General features: G+C 44.8%; 1 protein-coding gene across 1 annotated transcript in view; it reads left to right on the plus strand.

Moving 5' to 3' along the window:
• Positions 1-18,078: 18,078 nt before the first annotated feature.
• The window catches only part of BOD1L1 (biorientation of chromosomes in cell division 1 like 1), a 75,967-nt gene continuing 71,826 nt past the window's right edge, over positions 18,079-22,219 (plus strand). Inside the window, exons 1-2 of the mRNA XM_087724633.1 lie at positions 18,079-18,407; positions 20,532-20,656. Of these exons, the coding sequence (XP_087580759.1) occupies positions 18,150-18,407; positions 20,532-20,656 (383 nt within the window). The 5' untranslated portion in view covers positions 18,079-18,149. The remainder of the gene's footprint in view (positions 18,408-20,531; positions 20,657-22,219) is intronic.

Raw genomic sequence — 22,219 nt, forward strand, 5'->3', positions numbered from 1 at the left:
TGTCTATGTGTATATTACAAAAACCTGAACACCATTTGCATAGAAAATGTTTACCCATTACCCCTAATGAAGGACATGTTAGCTCCTCTGGCCAAAGGGAAGACCTTCACTAAGCTGGACTTGAGAGAGGTTTACTAAAGTGTTTGAATTAAGGAAAGGGATGAGTGGAAAACAGCCTTCAAATGCCCTTTTGGTTGTTTCCAGTTTAGAGTGCTCCCATTTGGGTTACAGGGAGCACCAGCTGTGTTCATGCAATTGACTAATGAGGTATTGCATGAACATCTTTACAAGGGGCTCCTGGTTTACCTAGATGACATTCTTATTTATGCTGAAACCATGGAGGAACATGTAGAAATAGTGTTCAGTCCCGAAAAACTCAGGGCTGCTGAACTGTATGCCAAATTGTCAAAGTGTGGATTTCTGCCAACTCCCTCAGCTTCGATAGCCACTTTGTCCATGGTGGGAAACAAAATAGCCTTCCATTTTGTGCATACAGTAGCCTTGCTGCTGTCACCATATATAAGATCAAAGTTCCATTTTTTCCCAAGTCTTTTCCCATTAAACCTAAAAGAAAAGTTTCTGGTTTCATGATCTTCATTTTAAGAATTTTCTATATTAAAATATGAATCTTACGCCAAAAGTTCTTTGCTTTATTACATGTCCACCATAAATGATAAAAAGTCCCTTCTTTACATTTACATTTCCAACATTCATTTGAAATACCTTTATACTTTCTAGATAACTTATCTGGTATTAAATACCAGTGATACCTCATTTTTGTGGCACGACAAAACCGCGCTCGACTAAAGTGCACCCGATTAAACTGCATCGCTGACGTCATCAACAGGGGACAACAGCGAGCGCGGAGAAAAAAGGGTGCTTTAAATAGCGCTTTGAAAGCAAGCCGATTCAAGTTAAGGTAAGGGTTAGGTTTAGGGTTAGGTTAAGGGTTAGGGTTAGGGTTAGGTTTAGGGTTAGGTTAAGGGTTAGGATTAGGTTTAGGGTTAGGTTAAGGGTTAGGTTTAGGGTTAGGTTGAGGGTTAGGTTTAGGATTAGGTTTAGGATTAGGTTTAGGGGGGTTAGGTTTAGGTTTAGGGGTTAATTTTAGGTTTAGCGTGCTTTTTTCTCCACGCTGTTGTCGCACTGTGATGACGTCAGCTACGCGGTTTCGTCGAGCGCCCTTTAGTCGAACGCAGTTTTGTGGTAGAACCCCTCATTTTATAGAAATTTTCTTTTAAATATAGTTTAGTTGAATTTTAAATCTTTCATCTGCATATTTTCCCATTGTTCAAGCATCACATTACATCCAAAGTTCCTTTCCCACTGAATCCTACAATGTTTTACATGTTCACTTTCCAAATTCTATGTAAAGAATTGTGCCACATGTGCTGCCATGAAAATGAGACCAGGAAAAACCCCTGGACTCCTTCAGCAAGTGGCAAGCCCCAGTAGACCTTGGGAAGAAATCACAGTGGACTTTATATAATTGTGCTCCCAGAAAGTGGGGTGAACACCATAATCTGGGCAGTAATTGATTTATTTTCCAAGCAAGCCCACTTTACTGCTTGCTCTGGACTGCTTTCAGTAAAGAAGCTAGCTAAGCTATTCGTCAAACACATCTACCGCCTGCACAGAATATCCCGGTGAATCATCTCTGACTGAGCAGTCCAATTCACGGCCAAATTCTGGAGGGAGTTCCTGAGATCCATCAGATCCACACAAGGACTTAGCTCAGCTTTTCATCTGAGTATGAACAGCACGGCAGAATGAGCTAATGCAATGGTGGAACAATATATACATTGCTACATAATACATGAAATAATACATGAAAATTGGTCAGATCTGTTACCATTTGCAGAAGTGACTTACAACAATGCCATGCATAGCAGCACCAGATTTATTCCCTTCCAAGTTACTAGAAGCATGGAATTTGTCCCCATGCCTGGACTCCCCTCCTCAATGTCTTTAACAGAGTGAATGGATTCTCTGAAAAAGCAGTGGGAAAATACTAAGAAAGCACTGGCAGAAGCTGTGGCAGCTTCAGAAGAGTATAAAAAGCAGACAGACAAGCATCGTTCGCTTCAAACCTCCATCTGTGTGGAAGATAAAGTTTTCCTTTCAACCAAATCTTTTTTGCTGTCTTGCAAAAAACTAGAACCTAAGTTTTTAGGTCCTTTCCCAATAGTGAAAGTAATTAACTCAGTGAGAGTTCAGCTTAGCCTCCCCTGCATTCTAGGGAAAGTACATCCTGTTTTTCATTGTAGCCTGCTAAAACCAGCCCTTGAGTCTAGATTAAGACCTCAGACCGAGCCACCGCTCCTCCTCCTATAGTGGTGGAAGGAGAGAACCATTATGAAGTGAAGAAAATTTTAGATTCTAGACTGTATAGGGGCCATATACAATATTTAGTTCATTGGAAAGGGTACCCTTTGTCTGAAGCTTTATGTCAGACCTACAGCCATTTTTTTCTTTTGGATCTTTGGCCTGCCACACTTTCTATTATTCTACTATGCATTTCCTGTTGTGGGAAAATGGAAGGGAGGGATTGTATGGAGTTATGTAGACATAACAAAATTCTTTCGAGAAAGCCAAAGTCATCCTTTGTCTTTGCACCTCTGCACCTGACCAGAACTGAATGGGTGGAACTGCCAGCATTGCAGTGGAATATTGGACCATGTGATGGACTTGTGGGTGTGGGGGCAAGATCTTCAACTTTCAACTGGGTGGGGGAAACCAGGAAGCTTTCAGATTTGGGTTTTCCCACATGTGCCAACATGGCTTTCTTAATAAATTGGAACTTTGAGCAATCCTTTGCCTTGGACTCTGATTTACTTTTAGATGCTATTTGGAACCCTGAAAATACCTAGGTTAAGAGTTGGGATATGGAAGCAGACAGACTAGTTAAGCCATTCCATGACAAATATCCTGACAAGCCAATGGTTAGCATTGGGCGAGGGGGTGGGGGAGAGGTGGTTAGTGGTATGATTTTTACCCCCCTGCATTACTCTCGTTACAGGATATGGTTCTCTGCTGAGGGGGGGCAGCCTGTCAGACCTGGAAGCCATATTTTACATTTGGGCAATGTTTACATGCCACATTTTCTACTGTGGGAAAATGGGAAGGGGGGATTATATAGAGTATGGGTGATATATAGACAAAATAACATTCAAATTATTCTTTCTCAGAGGGTCAAGGTCATCTTGGTCTGCAGCTACAATGAGGTAATTGGAAGGCATCTCCAGTTTTGGATGGTGTCACATGATTGGATCATGTGATGGACATATGGGGAAAACCTGTAAAATTTCAAATTCGGGTTTTCCCAGATGTGCCAATATGACATCTCTAATAAAATGGAACTTTGAGGAAACTCAAGACTCGAAGACTTCTTTGGTTGGGGGTTTACTTGGAACCATGACAGCTAGAAGAAATGACTTTGGAGAGGTAAGCAAATCCCAGACTGTAGTTTCAAAGCTGCAATGAAGAGTTTTCCACTGACCCCTACCCCATTTTCCATGGCAGCAAACAGCAAACTAGCTGACATTCAGCCCCTCATAACTGAGGATTTAGCCATACAGATATGGACGCCCCGGCGCTGTGTCCGCCATAGGGGCGGGACGCCTCTATGTCAGACACAGCGGCAGGGCATTTGGACGCCCCGGCGCTGTGTCCGCCATAGAGGCAGGACGCCTCTATGTTGGAAACAGCGGCAGGGAGGCTTTTGCCTCTAACGCCCGGCCGGCCGCCAAGGATTCCACAATGTTAAGATTTGCTCCGACTCAGAAGCTAGAACTGCATTAAAGTGCTTCAACTGTAAACCACTATGTGTACCATCAATGGGATGAGCATGTGAAACACACAACATATTTTTAAAACAAGCAGAGGAATTATTTAGACCATAAAGATGACATACAAATCAGCTTCCAAATGAGAAAAAGGTCTCTTCCTTACAGGAGCTGAGATTTAAAAATCAAACATTGCCACCTAGTGGCAAAATGGATTTAAAAATGTGTCGGTTTTTTTGCCATGAGCAAAAATCAAAGTTTCTGATTTATAGCATCCTAGAATAATAGAGTTGGGAGGTTTTCTAGTTCAGCCCCTGCTCAAGCAAGAGACCCTAAACAATTCTGGACAAGTGGTTGTCCAATCTCTTTTTGAAAACCTTCAAGCCATGCCCTGCTACATCACCTGTGTTTTGTCACATCTTCCTGACATTATCCCAAAGGTGATTTTCCAAAAGGCAACTTTCTTGTTGTTTTTTTTCCTTTGAAAACATTTCATTTCTCACCCAAGAAGCTTCTTCAGTTCTGACTGAACTGAAGAAACGTTTTGGATAAGAAGCAAAATATTTTCAAAGAAAAGAAAGAAGAAAAAGAAAAAAAACAAAGGAAAAGATTTTGTGATCATGATCATGCAAAATTATGACAAACTAAATATAGTAATCTTATCAATAATATAACCTGAAAAGGATTCCATAAAATTGTGCAGTAAACTTAAAACTAAATTTAAATTTAGAATTGAGAGTATCTGAAGAACTCTGCACTGAAATTAATGACATTAAATTCACGAAGCCAATAAAAATATCCCGAAATGTAAAAACTAGGAAGGTGTCATGACTGCCCACTGATACATGGAAAACAATGAAGAAAGCAAAAGATTGGAGTTATAAGTTGTAACAGAGAGAAAGAGGCAAGCAATGCAGGGGATACCAATGGTGTAGACCAGGGGTAGTCAACGTTTTTATACCTACCGCCAATGTTCCCTCTAATTTTTTTTCAGTGTGAGCGGAAAAGTATAGTGTTTGAGCGGCACATTTTCATGCCTGAGCACCTGAATTTTTTTCACAGATGTCACCTAAGACAACAACAAAATCAGTGTTATTTGAAACTCAAAGTTATGTTTATTCAAAGTACCCGCTTAATTAAAAGTGTTATATAATATCAGTATCACTTAACAACGGTCCTGCTTAGCAACCAAAATGTTGGCTCAGAAACTCTGGCATTGAAGCACGCAAGTCTTAAAGCTGTCAAGTTACAAGACCCTTGCACCCCTAACCCTTTAGGGAAAAAAAACCCAGGGGTCTTCAAACCTGACAGCTTTAAGCCTTGTGGACTTCAACTCCCAGAATTTCTCCTCCAGTCATGTTGCAGCAACGTCATCTGCGTGGATCTGCTCCATCTTCGGTTTTTTTCACAGGAGGCAGGGCTGCTGCTGAAGATGCCAACGAGCCCCCACCGCCACTAGAATATGCATTTGTTTAGCATGACATAGAATAGTCTTTCAACCAGAAGTATGGAATAAAAGAGAGACTGATAAATATTTAAAAAAATAAAACCAAAAAGCAGCTATTTATTTGAGTTCTAGATAAACATTTAGTTCAGATTTAATAGTGTTTCAGAGATGTGGCTGTCAGCTATTTGTGTATGTATGTTATTATTATGGAAGGTTAGATGAGATTTCACCAACATTATTCACCCCTGATTAATGCATTCATTCTAATAATCGAGTCTGACTCTGAATTACAAATCTATGTCTGAAGAATCTGGGTTAAGTTTTGGATTGGAAATTTGGGGAACATGAAAGTTTATGCATAATTTTTGTAATTTTTTCATTGGGTCTTAATAATGATTTTATTCATTTGGGATTTTTTTCACAGGCTTAACACAGCTCTAATTTTGTCATTAGGAGCAATGTAACATTGGCCACTAATGTATTGTATACAGGTTGCCTTAGAAGGTAATATCTTTTGTATAGTAGGAACTTAAGATAGGCAGACTTCATAGAGATAAACAATTGAGAAATATTGTTCTTTTTAAAAAGCAGTGTTAATTGCTGCACCTTTCTCATATTAAGTATATTAGCTCAAGTTCATGTAAGGAAAAACTTTCAGTCTTAAAGGTTTGGTGAGGAGAAATCCAAAAATTCTTTTAAAGAATTTAAATTAAATTTGAGGCTACCTCTGCTTTCGCTCTCCCTCCCTCAGTTGTGCAGCAGCGGCAGCGGCAGCTCTCAGCCTACGGCGGCAGCGCCACACAGGCTGTGGAAGGAGGAGGAGGAGGAGGAGGAGGAGGGAACCAAAGAGAGGCTTTTACCGGGTCTGCGCCCCACAGCCAGGACCGTCCTTGCACCTCAAGCCGCGTTTCTTCCTGCAAAGCCCTTCGGGCAACCCGAGAGTTCCGCTTGACGCCAGAAGGGCTTTGCAGGAAGAAACGCAGCTTGAGGCGCAAGGACGGTCCTGGCTGTGGGGCGCAGACTCGGCAAAAGCCTCTCTTTGGTTCCCTCCTCCTCCCGCTCCTTCCGCAGCCTGCGTGACGCTGCTGCCGTAGGCTGAGAGCTGCCGCTGAAACAAGTTTGGGGAGGTCCTTTGCGGGCGGCCAGTTCTAGCCACCCGCAAAGGACTTCCCCACGTTTGCTTTGAAAGAAACCTCTGCGCGGCAGTTAGAAACCTCTGCGCGGGGGTTTCTTGCCATGTGCGCGGCCGCGCAGCCGCGCACCTTAGAGGGAACAGTGCCTACCGCCCATTTTTGCGTGACCCAACAAATGCGCGCATGACAAAAGTGCGCCGACAAAACTGCTGTGAGAAAACCGGGACCTTGAAATCACGCCCACAACAGCACGCCCACAACAGCACGCCCACAACAGCATGCCCACAAAAGCGCGATTAGGTTAAGGTAAGGGTTAGGGTTAGGTTCAGGGTTAGGTTTAGGGTTAGGTTTAGAGTTAGGGTTAGGGTTATTACCTTGTTTTAGCGTTGTTTGTTGATGGCGCGCTTTTGTTGGCGCGCTGTTGTGGGCGCAATTTCGAGGTGGCGGTTTTCTCACCACGGTTTTGTCGGCGCGCTTTTGTCGTGCGTGCATTTGTCGGTGAACCCACTTTTGTATCTCTGTTAGTAGTAAAATTTTCTAACCGCCCACCGGTTCCATATTATGATTTAATATAATTAAATGATGATTTATGAAGTAGGGAAGTAACTTTACTTTATAAAATTTATAAAGCAGAGTTATAGCAAACTCCTACTGCCCACCATGAAAGCTGGAACACCCACTAGTGGGCAGTAGGGACCAGGTTGACTACCACCAGTGTAAACAATCTACCCTCCCTTAAGCTCTGAGCAGAAAGATCCAGATGTTCCATTATGTTCTGCCCCCATGTGCAGGGTTTTGCATGACTTACCTCTTCTCTCTCTGAGTAGATGAAATTTTTCTATTTTTACTTAGTGTGTATCCATGTGGTGTTTGCAGTTACATTGACCACCAGAAGGCACCAAATTATTGCTTCCATCCTTATTTGGACTCTTCATACATAATGCATGCCAGAAGATGAAAAGCTCCTTACTGGGGGAGGCATTTTTGCCCTCTCCAGGCTCCAGAGGCTTTCCTTAAGCCACCAGGAGGACGAAAACGGCTTGGAGACGAAATAGAGGTTGGAGCCATCTCGTCCTCACCCCAGGAGTGTGCGGGGAAATCAGGAGCAAAGTAAGAGAATAGCAAAAACAACAAATAGCAATAGCAATAGCAGTTAGACTTATATACCGCTTCATAGGGCTTTCAGCCCTCTCTAAGCGGTTTACAGAGTCAGCATATCGCCCCCACAGTCTGGGTCCTCATTTCACCCACCTCAGAAGGATGGAAGGCTGAGTCAACCTTGAGCCGGTGAGATTTGAACCGCTGAACTGCAGATAACAGTCAGCTGTAGTGGCCTTCAGTACTGCACCCTAACCACTGCACCACCTCGGCTCCCTACAGCAAACCAAAGACCATCTAGGGGAATGGGTCAGCAGGAGATGCAGGAGTGCGGCAAAGTTTGAGCTTGGGTCCGTCCAGCTGTTGTGCTTGCCATAGGTCAGAGGGTTCGTTGGTGTGCTTGACCCTGGGTGTGTGGACCCACGCCTTCACTCCTTCTACTTTCACAGCTCTTGGGGTTCTGAGGAGGACCTGGTGAGGGATGGACCACTTGGGTCAGGTGCAAGCGGGAGAGAGTTTTTTGATTCTCACCCACTGGCCTGGTTCAGCCAGTGGTGGAGCATCTGTAGCTGGAGGCAGACTGGACTTGTTTAGAGATAGAAGACAGAACCTGCACCAAATTATGCAAATTGTGGGAGATGTTTCTTTCCCAAACATTGGAGTCTTGCAGTGTAGAAATAGCAAAGGGTCTCCCACACATCATCTCAAAAGATGACAATCCCAATCTTCCAGAGGACAAGGCCCTGATCCTGGCTAGGGCTAGTGGTAACACTTTGGGCCATGGGAGTTGGGTTTCCTGGCAGAGTTTGTCCAAGTGGGTTTTCAGGGTTTGGTTAATTCTCTCCACTTTGGCTGAAGATTGGGAGTAGTAGCTGGAATGAAGATGCCAGGGGATGTTTTAAAATTTACTGACATCCTGGGTAATCTGTGATGTAACATGCCTTCTATTGTAAGATTCGAGACCTCGAGGAACTTCAAATCTTGGAATGATCTGATCAACTAGGGCATTACTTTTTGTGTGGATGTCGGAATCGCTTCAGGCCATCTGGTGAATAAATCCACAAACACAAGCGGGTTAGATTTGGCTCCCTTCTTGGGGAGCTCAGTGAAGACCTCTTGCCAGGCCTCCCCCAGGTATCAGGCAATCCGGAGACAACCAAGAGGAAGCGTACTGCTTCCACGGGGGTCATTTCTTTGGCAGAGATCACATTGAGAAACAACAGTCCTGCAAAGGCTGCGTAATTTTGGGTTGCAATATAGGGATGTCAGCCACTTCTGCAGTGGGCGGGGACCACTATGAGACATTTGATGAGCTCTTTGGACAAGTTTCCACACCATTTGCTGGGGAAGTTGGATTTTATTCTGGACTACCCACCATCCATTGCACCATTTGCCATTGGGGTTTAATTTATCTCTGGTGTCATATAAGGCAGGAAGCTGCAGTGTGGGGTCACAGGGAAAGAGAGCCAGAAGTTTGGTGTGATCTGAGCAGGTGGCTAGGCCCCATTCAGCAGCTTGGTGGGCTCAATAATCAGCAGTGCGGGTTCTGCGAGAAATCTCGCTGTGGTCAGTCTGGTGGCCTCGGCAGTGAATGATGGCCAATTTAAATGGTCCCCAGACAGCTCTCACCAGTTTTTCTAGTAAGGGCTTCATCTTTAAACTTTTCCCATCAGCTCCCGTAATTCCATGAGCCTTCCACAAGGCAGCATGAGTGTGTGCAGCCAAGAAGGCATAGTGGCTGTCAGTATATATGTTAGTGTGCAGTCCTACTGACAGGTGGCATGTCTCAATTAGGGCCAGAAGCTCAGCTGCTTGAGCGGACCAGTGTGTTGGAAGCTGTTGCAAGAGGTGGGGCCCATCTGCGGATGCTACTGCTAGGCCAGTGTACTCTTCCCATTCTTGACAAAAGATGACCCATCTGTCCAGAGTTGGGATTCTGGGTTCTCAAGAGGCTCAGTTCTAAGATCAGCACGAATGCCCACCACAGCCTCAAGACAGTTAAAAACTATCATGCTTCTGGCCTTCCACAGGAGGGCAGGGTAAAAGTGTGGCTGGGTTCAGTCTTTCACATCTATGAAGTTGAACAGAGTCTGCTTCTAAGATCTGGCTAGCATACTTAGAGACACGGCATGAAGTAGCCCAGGCAGGGAGCTTTTGCTCCAGTAAGGTTTGGACTGAATGGGGTATGTAGACATCTAGAGGGGCTCCCAAAGTTATTTGGTGTGTTTCCTGAATTAGGATGGCTGTGGCAGCAACAGACCAAAGACAGGCTGGCCAGCCCCTGCAACTGGGTCCAAAACTTTAGATAGGTAGGCAACAGGAACTTTTTCTGGGCCCAATTTTTGTAGTAGAACGCCAAGGGCACAACTCTTCATTTCAGTGACAAAGAGTTCAAAGCCTTTCATTTTGGTCAGGCAGGGCTGGAGCAGAGGCACGGCCCAAAGCATCTTTCAAATCCTGCCATGCTTTCTGATGTTTCCCTGTCCAGTTCCAAGCCATGTCTTTTTGGGTTAATTGATAAAGGGGCTTAGCAATAATAAAGTATATAGAGTATATATATCACTGGCAAAGCCAGTGTATATATACACACACACTCTCTCTATATCTATCTATCTATCTATCTATCTATCTATCTATCTATCTATCTATCTATCTATCTATCTATCTATCTATCTATCTATCTATCTATCTATCACTGGCAAAGCCAGTGATGCCTAAAAAGATTTGTAGTTGTTTGACATTGGTTGGCACAGGCAGGGCTGAGATGGCCTGTAGCCAGCTCTCATGAAGTAGGCGGTGGCCCTGACGTAGAACAAAGCCTAAATATTGTATCTCCTGTGTAGCCCATTGAACCTTCTGTTTTGAAACAGTATATCCTTTGTCGGCTAAATGATTGAGGAGGTCTATTGAAGTTGTTTCAACACTTTCCTGACTTTTGCCAGCTATGAACCAGTCGTCGACATATTGCAAGAGGGAGGTCTGCTTACTATCAAAGTGTTTAAGATCTTGAGCGAGGGTGGCAGCAAAAGCTGTTGGGCTGTTACGATATCCTTGTGGCAATCTGGTCCAAGTCAGCGGGCACTTAGAACCATCAGAGAGGTCTTCCCATTCAAAGGCGAAGAATGATTGACACTCCATAACAAGGGGAATGCAGAAAAAAGCATCTTTTAAGTCTGTTACCAGTTCTGGTCACTGGAAAGCGTGGTCAACAAGGTGTATGGATTGGCCAATACTGGATGCAGGGGGCCAATCCAGGTATTAGCTTTCTCAAATCATGAACAAATCTCCAAGACCCATCAAACTTGGGGACAGGAGAAATTGGTGTAGACCAATGTGTGAACCAGAAGTCTGGTTTTCAGAAAAAGTTCAATCTGGGCCTTAATGCCAATCCGGGCCTCCCGCTTGATTGACTGACGAATCGCAATAGGTTGGGCATCAGGGAAGAGGTGAGCCGTGTGAGGTGTGGCAAATCTAGCAAATCCAGGGGTTCCCTGGTACCACACCTGAGGGTTAATTTTATCAGAGTTAGGTTCTTTGGGGATAGTCCCTTTCCCCAAGAAACAAAGACAAGCTTTTTCTGGAGGAATATTAAGAGAGACTCCCTACTTGGTGCATTGTATAATAGCTCCCAGTTTCCCTTGGAGATCCTGTCCCAAAAAGGTTGATGGGGCATTGAGGCAGGAGCAGAAAGGAATGTTGGAGGGAGGGGCCTGCTTTTGATTATACTGTCATCAGGTAGCTAAGAGGGGCATTTTCCTCTATCTCAGTAGCTCCAATAATGGGGGTAGTCTGAGAGGAAAGGCAGGGGATTGATGCATCATTTAGGACGCTGAATGTGGCCCCTGTATCAATCAAAAAGGAATAAAGTTTCTCCCCCACTTTTAACTCCACCAGAGGGTCTGGAGAAGAAATTGCCCCTCCGGAGTCCCTTCAATAGGACTCTGGGTGGAACTCAGGGGCCTGGGCTGACATAAGGGGCATAGGGGGTTGTCAGGTCTGAGGGCTGAAGCCTCCTCATCCCCTAAATTGTCCATGTCCCCTGCTGGGTTGTCGTTCCAGGGGGGCAATCTTTTCTCCAGTGGCGTACTCATTTACAGCGGGCACACTGGTTTTTCTGGAAACCTTTTGGAAGAGAATGAATTACCCCCCCTCCCCCTCTGTTACTCTGGGAAGTGATAGCAACAGCTAAAAGGGAGGCTTGTTTTCGCATTTTTTGATCTTCCCACTTTTCTTCTTCCTCTTCTCTCTGGGAATAGACAACTAAGGCCTTTTGAATAAGAGTCTCCAGGGCCTGAGTAGTTTTTGTAGTGTAGTGTGTCTGGAGCACATTGGCTCACAAAAGTCATTTTCAACAAAACCTCATTGGCTGAACTATCGGGGTCGAGATCAATGTATCTCCAAAACCCATCTTTGAGACGGTTCAAAAAATCAGTGGGGGATTCCTTTGCATCTTGGGTGACCTGTTGGACATGATGAAAATTCACTGTTTTAGGGACACCAAGTTTCAGCTCCTGTAGGATTGAATCCTGGGCTTGCTGGAGGTGCCCCGATCCGAGCTGGGATTAACTTCAAATTTGGGGTTGAAAAGAGCCAGGGGTTCAGGCCACAAGTCAGCGGCATCATTATTAGTTTGAATGCCATGTTCCCTAGCAGCTTTATAGTATGTTGTGATGGCTTTAAGGACTTCTTATTTTTCTTTGGTAGATAATAGTGCTGACAAGAGAGTAAAAATGTCAGGCACATTGAGTTTATGGGTGGCCATTATATGTTGAACAAGTTCCATATAACTTTGGGGGGATTTCCTGTAAGGGAGGGGAGTCCAATTTTCCAATTAAAAAGATCACTGGTAGTAAAGGGTGGGTGAATATACACCAGCTGGTCTTTCATAGGAACCTGTCAGAGGGGGGGGGTAGGATTGAAGGCCCCAGTTGTTCAGCAGGTATACAAATTTGTCTGGTTCTAGTATGAGGACGACTTAAAGCAGGCAGATCCAGAGACAGAGGTGGAGCTGCTCCGGGTGCTGAATTTTGTGGAGCAGGCTGGGGTGTTTGGTCCTGCAAAGCAGGCTGAGCTGTTGCCGGAGGCACTTGAGCTAGTAAAGGCACAGTATCTACATTGGGGAAGGAAGAGCAAAGAAGTATGGTGTGGGAAATTCCTCTTCCTCTTCAGTCATTTTGACCGTTTTGCCTTTTTCTTCTGAAGAGATGAGGGGACAGATTTTTGGAATTGGTTTGGGGTTAAACCCACACGCTTTAAGAATATCTGGTCGACCGATGAGATTAAGGAAGAAGCCAGTGTAAAGTTCTTCCTCAGTTTGACCTATAGAAGCCAGAAAATCAATCAATTTGTTAATGAAATCTAAATCAAGGCTTCCTTCTGGTGGCCATGTGACTACCTTAGGGCCAATTAAATAGGTCAGCCAAATTGTTGTGCAAAGTTTTTTTTAATTTTTTCTTTTTAAAGGAAATTTTTACTGCCACTAAAGGTTTTAATATATCCCAGTGGGCTAACATGCAGCCCAGTGGAAAACACGGACCTATTCTTTTTGCTAGATCATCGGTGCTAGACAGACTACTAGCTTTGTTGCCCATGATTCCTGTTGTGGCCCAGCAATCCAGTTGAGCTGCTGATGGACTCGGATAGTGAGGAACCATATGAGTCTGCCAGGGAAGATGTGGAGGACCCGGGCAGGATTCAGACTCAGAGCAGGGACCAGAGAGGCTGGTTGGCCACCAGGAGGTGCCTGAGGCATGGAGCAGTGGGGAGGATCAAAGGCAGTTTGTCCCTAACGCAAGATTAAGAAGGGTGGAGAAACGGAAGCAGCAGTTCCAGAAGCAGACTCAGACACGATAATTAAGCCCAGGTGGTTGTGCCTTGGCCCCTCCCAAGAGAGTATATAAGTGGAGAAGTTGGGAGGGGACATTTGCAGGACACAACCGTTTGAAACAGTATTGGAAAACTCTTGTCTGTCTTGTATCCGTGCCTGTTGGATTTTGGGTTGCTGCCAACTATTCTTGCATGTGAGTCTTGTCTGAGTCTTCAGCCAAAGGAGTCAATAACTCCGTGATTAAAGAGTGGCAAACAGCCAAGCCTGTGTCTGGGTGATTCGCAGGTCAGAGGGGAGGTTTAGAACAGATTCCTAAGGAATTTCTCGAACTGGACTTCTTCAATACGGAGCCTGAGCAGACCCACCTTAGCCAAGGGTTTTTTTGGGACCTTTCTTTGGTACGGGTGTGATCAGAAGCTCTCCCTTATATCAGGAATCCTGGCCAAAATCCTCCCTTCACTCTGGGATTTCTCGGACCTTTTCTTCAGTACGGTGCTTGGCAATTATTCCAACAGTCACACTGCTTTCAAAGTGATCTGCTCTAACTGATCTTCTTGCAAATAATCAGATATGCAGAGTGGATCTCAGCTCTCACTTGGTCATTCACAGAGACACAAGGCAACACTCCCTCCAAAATAAGAGATTTCTACTCACCTAGAGGGCACTATCTTACAGCCCTCAGTGCAAGCCTCTTTGACAGCGTTCAGGTCAGGCTGGGATCGGAGTCTGCCAGCAATTACCAGGCGGAGGTCACTGGATGAAATTTTCCAGGAGCGCTCTTGACGTCGTTGCTGGTCTTTGCCGTTTTGTTCCGTCTGCTGAAATGAAGGCCACTGAGCTTAAAGCAGCTCAGCTTGTGTGGAGCTCAGCTCGTGTGGAGACCTTGAAGGAACAAGGCCTCCAATCCATCACGTTGGGCGCCAGAAAATGTAAGGTTCCAGCAGTTTTCCCCGAACCACTGAGATGCCAAAGAGAGAGACTCGATACGAGGCTTGCAAAAAGTATCAGCTTTTATTTACGGCCATAGCAAAAGCTGGGTGACAAAACTATATCCAAAGCATACAAACAAATGCATGCAAGGAATAGCCACACCCTGGAAGAGTAGCTCAGAGTATTATATACATTTTAGGCAGATAGAAACAAAGTTTATCCAATCAGAGACAAAGATTAGTTATCAACGTGATCTTTAAAGCTTTCTTTTGTTCAGGCTCCTGTCTCCGTCTACCTTATCTGTGGAGGATTCCTATAGCCTTGTGTAGGGGGTGGCAGTCCCCCTTTGCCAAGTTGTTTTTCAGCAGAATGCTTTAAGGATTTATGAGCCAGGAAAACTCCTTAGGTTGGTTCCTTTATCTATGCGGCCTACTATTCCCGTGTAACAATTTCTTCTTCTAGCATGGTCCCTTTAGCTATGGGACCTCATATTCCCGTCTAACAATTTCTTCTACTAGCTTTCAAAAATGTGCCAAGCTTTGAAGGCAAGAATAGAAGCGAGACGCAGCAGTGAGATAACATTTGCAGTAATGCCATCCAGTATTAAGGGTACAATTTGCTATGCTAGAAAACAACTAATTTCAGACAGTATACAATAATATAAGCAAAAGCTAATAACAAAGGTTAATTCTTAGTAAATGATTTCTAGCAGTATATCATATCAAAGGAAACAGCAAATGTTGCTTTAATCAGTGACAATTATGTAGTAACATAAGCAATGGAGCAGTGGGGAGGATTGAAGGTAGTTTGTCCCTGACGCAAGATTAAGAAGGGCGGAGAAACAGAAGCAGCAGTTCCAGAGGCAGACTCAGACATGATAATTAAGCCCAGGTGGTTGTGGCTTGGCCCCTCCCAAGAGAGTATATAAGTGGAGAAGTTGGGAGGGGACATTTGCAGGACACAACCATTTGAAACAGTATTGGAAAACTCTGTCTGTCTTGTATCCGTACCGGTTGGATTTTGGGTTGCTGCCAACTATTCTTGCATGTGAGTCTTGTCTGAGTCTTCAGCCAAAGGAGTCAATAACTCCGTAATTAAAGAGTGGCAAACAGCCAAGCCTGTGTCTGGGTGATTCGCAGGTCGGAGGGGAGGTTCAGAACAGATTCCTAAGGGATTACTCAAACTGGACTTCTTCAATACGGAGCCTGAGCAGACCCACCTTAGCCAAGGGTTTTTTCGGACCTTCTCTTTGGTACGCGTGTGATCAGAAGCTCTCCCTTGTATCAGGAATCCTGGCCAAAATCCTCCCTTCACTCTGGGATTTCTCGGACCTTTTCTTCAGTACGGTGCTTGGCAATTATTCCAACAGTCACACTGCTTTCAAAGTGATCTGCTCTAACTGATCTTCTTGCAAATAATCAGATATGCAGAGTGGATCTCAGCTCTCACTTGGTCATTCACACACACACAAGGCAACACTCCCTCCAAAATAAGAGATTTCTACTCACCTAGAGGGCACTATCTTACAGCCCTCAGTGCAAGCCTCTTTGACAGCGTTCAGGTCAGGCTGGGATCGGAGTCTGCCAGCAATTACCAGGCGGAGGTCACTGGATGAAATTTTCCAGGAGTGCTCTTGACGTCGTTACTGGTCTTTGCCGTTTTGTTCCGTCTGCCGAAATGAAGGCCACTGAGCTTAAAGCAGCTCAGCTCATGTGGAGCTCAGCTCGTGTGGAGACCTTGAAGGAACAAGGCCTCCAATCCATCACGTTGGGTGCCAGAAAATGTAATGTTCCAGCAGTTTTCCCCGAACCACTGAGATGCCAAAGAGAGAGACTCGATACGAGGCTTGCAAAAAGTATCAGCTTTTATTTACGGCCATAGCAAAAGCTGGGTGACAAAACTATATCCAAAGCATACAAACAAATGCATGTAATGAATAGCCACACCCTGGAAGAGTAGCTCAGAGTATTATATACATTTTAGGCAGATAGAAACAAAAGTTTATCCAATCAGAGACAAACATTCGTTATCAACGTGATCTTTAAAGCGTTCTTTTGTTCAGGCTCCTGTCTCCGTCTACCTTATCTGTGGAGGATTCCTATAGCCTTGTGTAGGGGGTGGCAGTCCCCCTTTGCCAAGTTGTTTTTCGGCAGAATGCTTTAAAGATTTATGAGCCAGGAAAACTCCTTAGTTTGGTTCCTTTATCTATGCGGCCTACTATTCCCGTGTAACAATTTCTTCTTCTAGCTTGGTCCCTTTATCTATGGGGCCTCATATTCCCGTCTAACAATTTCTTCTACTAGCTTTCAAAAATGTGCCAAGCTTTGAAGGCAAGAATAGAAGCGAGACGCAGCAGTGAGTAATGCCATCCAGTATTAAGGGTACAATTTGCTATGCTAGAAAACAACTAATTTCATACAGTATACAATAATAAAAGCAAAAGCTAATAACAAAGGTTAATTCTTAATAAATGATTTCTAGCAGTATATCATATCAAAGGAAACAGCAAATATTGGTTTAATCAGTGACAATTATGCAGTAACATAAGCAATTCATAATAAAAGCAAATAGCCAATATTAATTCATATTGATTCATATACTCCTTCATTCCTCCCTTTTTATTTTTGGACAGGTTGCTACCTGTCAATGGTGAAGTAGGTGAGCATATTCTTTAGGGATGGTGTTAAGAACCATGATATTAGTTGGGCGATTCGGGGTGGCAGAGGTCACCATGGAGGCAATGACAGTCATACAAGAAACAGTAGACTGTACTATATGCTGGAAAAGAGGGATGAGACAAGGAAGGAAAAGGCCAACAAGATTTTAAAAAAAAATCCTTTTCCAGTTAGAGAACATATCAGCAAACCAGTCAAACTTGATAGCACTTAAATTTGCCACAAACACCACTTTCTTTGGCAAGCAGATAGTCTAGGGCAGGGATGGTGAACCTTACACTGTCTTTATTACTTTATAAGGAACCAAAGGTGGAGAACTTATATTCCTCCCTCCTCTTAAAGTTTCCCCACAACCACATTCTAAGAAGTGGGTTGGGCTGGGAGAGAGTGACTGGTCACTCAGCCATTTTTTCAAGCCTAAAATGGGACTAGAACTCAAGAGTCTATCGGTTTCTAGGCCAGCAAATTAAACACTACTTTGTTTAAAAAGGAGGAAGGAGTGTCAAAATAACTTATAAGAATTGCATGCGAAAACAAGGTTGGAGGAAACAAACTTGTAAAGCTGCAAGCATCCCAGATAACATTTTAGAATAATCTTCCATAGAATAATGCAAAAGACAAGTGAGGTTGTAGCAAATTACAATCTGAGATGGACCTGTTAGTAGGGAAAGGAGACTAGAATGGGCAGCAATACTTTGCAAGATGCATCAAACCTGAAGTCAAGATGTTTGTTATTTATTTGCACAAGGCGAGCATTCTTTTTATTTGGAAAATACTCACTCCGGCGAGGTGAGCGGCCGGGCGTGACAAGGAGTGGCTGGGAGGGGAGGGGCGGGGCATCTTAACCACTACTTTGTTTATATATATAAATATATAAATTCACTTCCAGCCTAGCCTCTTTCGTGGAATTGTTTTTGGTGGGGGGGAGCAAAGACGACCCTGACAAGTTTATTGAAAGACAGGGGCAACCAACAAGAAGTCTCAATCGATTACAGAGCTCCATTTATGTCTCTGCCCCGGATATCCCACCCCTTCAGGGATGTTGTGGAAGCCAAGCGTCTCGCCTGGCGGAAAATTCGGAAGCCCACGTGACTCCACAAGAGGCGTGGTTTAAAGGAAGGTCACATTCTCCGCTGCGTCGTCACAGTTTCTTCCGGCGTTCTGCTTCCGGGGTTGTGCGGGGGAGGGTGGAGCCTCAATGCGGTCGCGGCTTTGGAATTAGCCGCTGAGGGTGACGACGAAGACGCTGCCGCCATTATGTCCGGCAATGGTGGCACCCTCGCCGCTGCTGCCGCGGCCCCCACCGCCGCCACTTCTCCTCCCGAACAGCCACCTCCCCCACCGCCGCCGCCTCCTCCGCCTCCCCCGCCACAGCCACCCCCGCCGCCGCCGCCGCCGGGAAGCTCCGCGGGCGCCGCCGAGCCAGAGCTGGTGTCGCTCATCCTGAATCGCCTCAAGAGTCAAGGCCTTTTCGACCAGTTCCGCCGAGATTGCCTGGCCGACGTGGACACCAAGGTGGGAAGCTGCGGGTCTCGGGGCCCATCCGCCCCGCCCCCCCGACGCCGCGGCCTATTATTGCTGCCCTGCCCCGTTTGCTCTCTTGTCCGAAAAACGACCGGCCAGTCGGTCTGAGCCCTTCCCGGAGGTTGCGATTTTCTTGGGAACGCTTTTCCCAGCCGTTGGACTTAAAGAGCCCCTACCTTAATTAGTCGAGTCCCGCACGCATCGATTTAGCGGCGATCACCTTTCCCACTCCCCACAAGATAGCCCCGCTTTTTCCTATATGAGCAGCTCTGACCTTAGCGGTGCTCTTACCCGCTTCACATGCCTAATTCTGAACTTGTTTAACTCTTTGCTCAATGGACAGCTGGCCTTTGCTGCCCAATTCTCCCAAAATCATTTTTCAAGTCTGGATAAGATACTCATTGCAGATTTGTTTTCTTAAAAAGAGAGAGAGAGAAAGAAAAAACTATTTAATCTAACTGAGATTCATCTAGTCCGAGTTTTCCCTATCGACAGCAATCGGGTTCAAAAGAAGAGTCTTTTCCTGATATGGCATCTTTGAAAAGGGAAATTATATTTCTCTGACTTAGCAATAGAAGTATCATTAATTGTGTATTAAATCAGCTAAACTAGAGAGAAGCATTTCTGTTTCACTATCCTCCACAGACATAGATTCAACTCTCTTTTTAAAAACTGGGCTGTTTTACATTTGGGTCCTTAGCATTGGATTTGGATGCAGAGTAGATAATTTCTGGGCTTTATTAACAGAAAATATTACAAAAGAGATTAAGTTTAAAACCATTTTATCAAGTTTTCTCATACTCTTTCCTAGATATATTTGAACAACTTGTCTACTGCCCAGATTCTAGTTTCAATATAATACTGCCCTATTTTACAGACTAAATTTTAGAATTAGTGAAACACTGCAAGTATTTTTACACATTTAGAGTATATATAATAGTATTTTCCAATGTATCATGAGCACTATTTTGGTTAATTATATATTGTCAGTGAAGTATCCATGTGCTGTTCTTATTCTATCACCCATTTGGTCCTGGTCTTGGAAGTTCCAGCTTATTGAGATTGAAAAATAGTAAATTTCCACAGAACTAATATTGCATGGGGGATGAATTAATTAGCTGTTGTGAACTATAAAAATACAGACACCTCAACCTTGGCAAAAATAGGACAATTGATATTACTCTTAATTTAAGAGTAAAAGTAAGTTTCTCTTAAATATTTTTACATCAAATTATAAACTATCTTGTGACAGAATTTATTGTTGGAAATACTGTGTTTCCCTGTGTTGACCTTCCGAAATAAGCACTTGGCCTTATTTTCGGGGAGGTCTTTTTATTTTTGAGGTACAGGAGGCACTCATGGCTGCTACTATTTTAGCGCATGTGATTGGGCTTATTATCAGGGTGGTCTTATTTTCGGGGAAACAGGTTATTGTCCGAAAGATGCTTCTCAAAAGGCAACTGGATTTCTTGGGGTTTTTTTTTCTGAGTTCCTGAGACAAAATTTAAAAAACTTGTTGGATGGGAAGCAAAATATTTTCAAGGGGAAAAAACCCCAGGAAAGTCCTGTGTTCTTTTGAAAAGCATATTTGAGACAACTATGACTTGGATGATTGAGAATTTCCTTAGATGTGTTGGAATTATTAAAATCATGAAATGATTTTCTTATTATAAAGAAGTAAAGAGAGAAACAATTGGAGCCTTATTTAACAAATTCTCAGTAGAATTACTCTTTCTCAATATAATGGATTTATGATGGCCCTGTCTTTGTAAAAATAAGACTTTGGAGAAAAGTTCTAGCTTTCTTTTCAAGTAAATAGCATTGGGCTTCTAATCACATTGTGCCTCCAAGTAGCATTCAGATATTACAATGTTTGGTAATTGAAATATTTGCCTCTATTTTTCAGAACTTTCAGCAATGAAGTTTTTTAAAAGTATGTTTTCTTAATCCGCAGTGGGGTTTTTTTTCTAGTTAGATAAGCTTGGAATTATTACAGTGTATACTACTGTGTCTGTATTATTTTAAGCTAAGGTTTTTAAATATTTGTCTCCACTGATAAGAATGCGAAGAAATATTATGCAAGGAGGCTTCACAAGGTATCTGTTTCTTTTTTAGCCTGCATATCAGAATTTAAGACAGCGGGTGGACAATTTTGTTTCCAACCATCTAGCAACTCATACATGGAGCCCTCATTTGAACAAGAACCAATTAAGAAATAACATCAGGCAGCAGGTTCTTAAGTAAGTTTTACAAATTGTTCTTCTTTATGATCAACTGATTTGATTGGAAATACGCAGGATAAAATGTGATTTGATATATGTAAATATTTGGAAGATCTTAGGCCGGGTGTCAGCAACCTGCCACTATGGAGCTGCATGCGGCTCTTTGGGCCCTCTGCTGCGGCTTCCTGTCCTATCACTGCATGGCTTCACCCTTCCCTCCCTCACCTGGCCTGAGAAGGTAGAGGTGATGGCGGGGGATGGAGAAGCAGCCAGGGCTGATTTTCCAGCACCTCACCCTTCTGGAGCTCCTTCCGGCCCTTGTTGCTAGGCATGCCTTGGTCGCTTGGGGAGACGTGTAACCTGCTCTCTGCCCCAAGACACTGGCCTGGCCTGGCTCATCCGACGCAGGCCTCTCTAACATAAGGGCTAGAGGAGTGGGAATGGGATCTGGGAGGAGGGGATGTCGGAAACGGGGACAGGCCAGCAGCGCCCAGCCATGGTTCTAAGAGGTTCAGGGCAGCAGGAAAAGAGAGCTCGCCCCACCAAACCTTGCATGCCCATCCCGGGGTTCAGACTTAGAGAAAGCCCTCCTCAAAGACGCTCACCCGTCAGCCGATCTCCCCCTGTGTGTGTGTGTGTGTGTGTGTGTGTGTCGCACACTCTGTCTCTATGTCTCGTCTCTTCTCTCTTGGAAAGCCGCTGCTGGACCAAGCCAGTAAGCTTTCCTTGGGGTGCTTCACTACTCCTTTTATTTTTTATTTTTGGAAATCCGGGCTGGCTGAGGTACGATCAATTCCCTTTGGGTGACCGTCCTCCTCTCCCCTCCTCCTCTCGTGACCCCCTGCTGGCCGTAGTGGGGCTGGGAGTGTATGCACATGCGGGAAGATCCTCTTTAAAGCCCAGCAAAGGCATGTGCGGGGCGGGCACTTGCTAAAGGAGGGTCTTAACAGGACAGAAGAGGGCATGGCTTCTCTCCTACACTAAGACCCCGGCCATTGCCTTGCCATACCGTTCCACCCCCCAGCCCAAAGTGGCAGGAAGCGAAGGCTGCCTTACGGGTAAATGTGGCATGAAGGCAGGTACATGGCCACTTCGCTCCTGCACTAAGCCTCCGGCGGCGACCCTCTTCCTCCCCCTTCCTTTTCCTCTTGTGACTTCCTGGCTGGCTGTGGTGGGGCCGGGAAGGGTGCACACGTGCGGGGTGGAAAAGGAGGGGAATGAGGAAGGCCACCGGAGCCTTGGTGCAAGAGTAAAGCAGATCTGTAACTGCCTTTATGCCACATTTGCGAGTAAGGTAGCCTTCGCTTCCTGACGCTTTGGGCTGGAGCTTGTGCCCTCCCAGGCTGAAGAGCTGCCTGGGGGAGGAAATGACATGACAAAGCAATGTCCAGACCCTTAGTGCAGGAGAGAAGCCACGTCCTATTAAGACCCTCTTTAAGCGAGCAGCCGCCTGCCCTGTGTGTGCTTGCTTGAGTAGGGTCTCCCCATGTGTGTGTACCCTCCCACCACAGCTGGCCAGTGGGTCACAAGAGGAGCAGGAGGGGAGAGGAGTTAGGTCACCCAAAGAGAAGCTTCCTCTGC

Source organism: Thamnophis sirtalis, unplaced genomic scaffold (genome assembly GCF_051295495.1).
Source record: "Thamnophis sirtalis isolate CommonGarterSnake01/CBP01778 unplaced genomic scaffold, rThaSir2_p1.2 scaffold_10, whole genome shotgun sequence".
Classification (NCBI taxonomy): Eukaryota; Metazoa; Chordata; class Lepidosauria; order Squamata; family Natricidae; genus Thamnophis; species Thamnophis sirtalis.